The 3,088-nt window shown below is 32.4% G+C and overlaps 1 protein-coding gene across 1 annotated transcript in view; it reads left to right on the forward strand.

Moving 5' to 3' along the window:
* The window catches only part of LOC106467002 (fasciclin-1-like), a 68,774-nt gene that overhangs the window by 44,439 nt on the left and 21,247 nt on the right, over positions 1 to 3,088 (forward strand). The window contains exon 3 of the mRNA XM_013927312.2: positions 2,092 to 2,192. Within this exon, the coding sequence (XP_013782766.1) occupies positions 2,092 to 2,192 (101 nt within the window). The remainder of the gene's footprint in view (positions 1 to 2,091; positions 2,193 to 3,088) is intronic.

A 3,088-nucleotide genomic window follows, 5' to 3' on the forward strand; every position in this document is an offset into this window, starting at 1 on the left:
AATTTGAAGTATTTATTGCATATACAAAAAACTAAGATATGTTTGCTTAAAATTCGTATTTTAGAGATTTCTTTATGTGTCAATAGATGGCGTGCAGTTCATTTCTTTCATTAAAACAATATATTATTTTCTGCTAATTAAAGTGTAGTAAGTGGATTTATCTTTAAACTAAAAATAGAATTAAAATATTCATTTCGATCATTAGAAATATTAGTTGCACATACAAAAACAGCAAGATAAGTTTGGTTAAAATTCTTATTTTAAGATTTTCTTTACTTGTCAATAAGTGACGCACCCTTCATTTATGTCATTAAAAATCTATTATTTCCTGCCAATTTTTCCAAAACCAGTATTATTATGAGCAATTCTTCTGTAAGCTTCTAATATGTGACACAGATATCAAGTAAGATCCCTGTGAATTTTCAGTCCAAACTACTGTGATGTCAATGTGTCAATTAAGGTGCTGTATTAAATGAAGTTTTTAAATTACACATATACAATTATAAAGAAATTATAAAACATACCATCAAGTAAAAGAGGAACAAGTTTATGACAGTTAGAAATGAGTAACTTCCTCACTCCAATTTCATATTTCGTTTTTAAAAATCCATCGTTTTATATCTTATTATTTCAATAAATACAGTACCAATTTTAATTTGGGAATGTAATGTACTCGACATTTGTTTTGTCTACTTTTAGTATTATTTTATCAATAATTGTTCAAATTTTGTAATCTTAGCTGACTAGCATAGCTACTCTATCATGTAACTTTGCAACATATTTACAGTGATCGAGTTATACATTGTATTCGAAACCTTTGTATGTTATTCATTAATAATAAAAAGGTTATTTTACAAAGAAAATTTAGCCAGAATTTAGATTTCTTGTGAGACCCGAATTGTTTAAATAAAATCCCGCTATGAATGCAGGAAAAGTTTAGCTTAATCTTAAGTAACGATATTTTAAATTATAAAAGTAAGTGCATGATGGGAAGAACTCAGCAAATCTTTATCAAACATGTAATTTCAACATAGGGATCAGCGATGGCGTGACGTGTACGATTACAATGGCAGCCATTTTGGGGCCGTAGGTACACAAGTCCTACCAGTCCTACTAGTCCATCATCAAATTTTGTATTTGGCTTTCTGTCTTTGTTGAGGCCAGACTGTGAGTTCAGGAGTTAACGATTTTTGATGGTTACTGAAGAAGATGTTTTCACTACTTCTTTGTTGGAGCTTCAATATAGCAGTATCTTTAAAACAAGAAATCTTAAAACACCTGATGAAATTATATAATGGTAACAAACCGAAATTTATCATATTTGTTCACCTATTCAATACAAGGTTTATCAAACTCAGTTTCTTGCTCTGACGTCTCCAAATTTTGTATTTGGCTTTCTGTTATTGTTTGGCCGGACTGTAAATTCAAGAGTTAATGGTTTGCGTCTACTCGCTGCAAAAAACCCAAAAAACGCATTCCATGGGGCCGTAGGTACACAAGTCCTACCAGTCCTACTAGTCCATCATCAAATTTTGTATTTGGCTTTCTGTCTTTGTTGAGGCCAGACTGTGAGTTCAGGAGTTAACGGTTTGCGTCTCCTTGCTGCAAAAAAAAAAAAAACACAAAAAACGAATTCCATGGGGCTGTAGGTACACAAGTCCTACCAGTTCAGACAAGAGTGGCCCAAGTGGCGAGTACTGTTGATTAACTGCATTTTCTTTACTAAATCAGTTCAAAATTAGTGAAGATTATGCGCATATAAATCTTGGCGCAGTTTTGAGCGAAAATTCCAGAACAGAAAGTTTCGAAAAGCTGGACCAAATGCATAAAGGTAAGAAAATATTCCAACGAACTTCTAAAATTTCCATAAGTGGTGAAATCAGCTGTTGTGTCCCTTTCTTCGTTTAAACCCTAAAACTTTTAATTTTACTAATGTTGGTAAAATAATGAAAGTATAAATAAAACTTTATGGTAATTTCACTTTTAAGCTTTATTAGGGAACAACAGCAACAACAAAGTACAGAGTTTAAGATGACATTAAGTAATATCAGACTTTTAATTATATCAGAATTGTTTTTGGTGTTCTTGCAGTAAATACGGTGGTAACAACGGACATGTTTCCCAGCTTTATGTATCCGATTTCTCGGGAGAATCCCCCTCTCTATTTCAACGTGAAGGAGAATGATGAAAAGGTAAGATAAGTTTGAATACAAATTTTATAGATAGATTTCATTACGAAATTTCGTCCCCCAAAACGCTTACCCCTTCAGCCATGGGGACGTTATAAAGTTACTGTCAATCCCACTACTCGTTGGTAAAGGGTTGTTTGTGGGTGGTGTTTACTATCTGCCTTCCCTCTAGTCTATCACTTCAAAATTAGGGACATGTCGTTCATTATTACCTTATACTTCTCATATAGTTTTCTGGAATTAATAAAGAAACCAAAACCTGTCGTTCATTATTACCTTATACTTCTCATATAGTTTTCTGGAATCAATAAAGAAACCAAAACCTGTCGTTCATTATTACCTTATACTTCTCATATAGTTTTCTGGAATCAATAAAGAATCCAAAACCTGTCGTTCATTATTACCTTATACTTCTCATATAGTTTTCTGGAATCAATAAAGAAACCAAAACCTGTCTAAAACTCATACCAACATTGGATATAGCAATGTTTTCACACGAGACCCAAAAACTCGAGCGTTTTCGATTAGTTGACTATTCTTTTTCTTTATTCTTCTCAAGAAAGTGCTCGAGTTTTGGGTGTCGTTTGAAAACATTACACCTTTTGTATGTGATCCTTTGTGCTAACTTCTTAACCAGAATTGGATATAGCAGATATGCTATGATTCATATATTACCACTACCGCTCGTCTTTATTTTCATTCAGAAATGTTTATAATATCTGTCTTGTTGTTATATTGTGTGAAATTTCGAAGTTCTTACCGCTTTCGTTAGTTAGAGGTAACAGGACCTGTTATCAAATTTATACCGTTTTTCACTTTATAAGTTATTTATGGACCAAATTTACAAGCAGTTGTTTTATCCTGGATAGTAGAATCGTAGTTCATGAAAATTGGTGTTT

The sequence above is a fragment of the Limulus polyphemus genome, unplaced genomic scaffold (genome assembly GCF_000517525.1).
Source record: "Limulus polyphemus unplaced genomic scaffold, Limulus_polyphemus-2.1.2 Scaffold2455, whole genome shotgun sequence".
Taxonomy (NCBI): domain Eukaryota; kingdom Metazoa; phylum Arthropoda; class Merostomata; order Xiphosura; family Limulidae; genus Limulus; species Limulus polyphemus.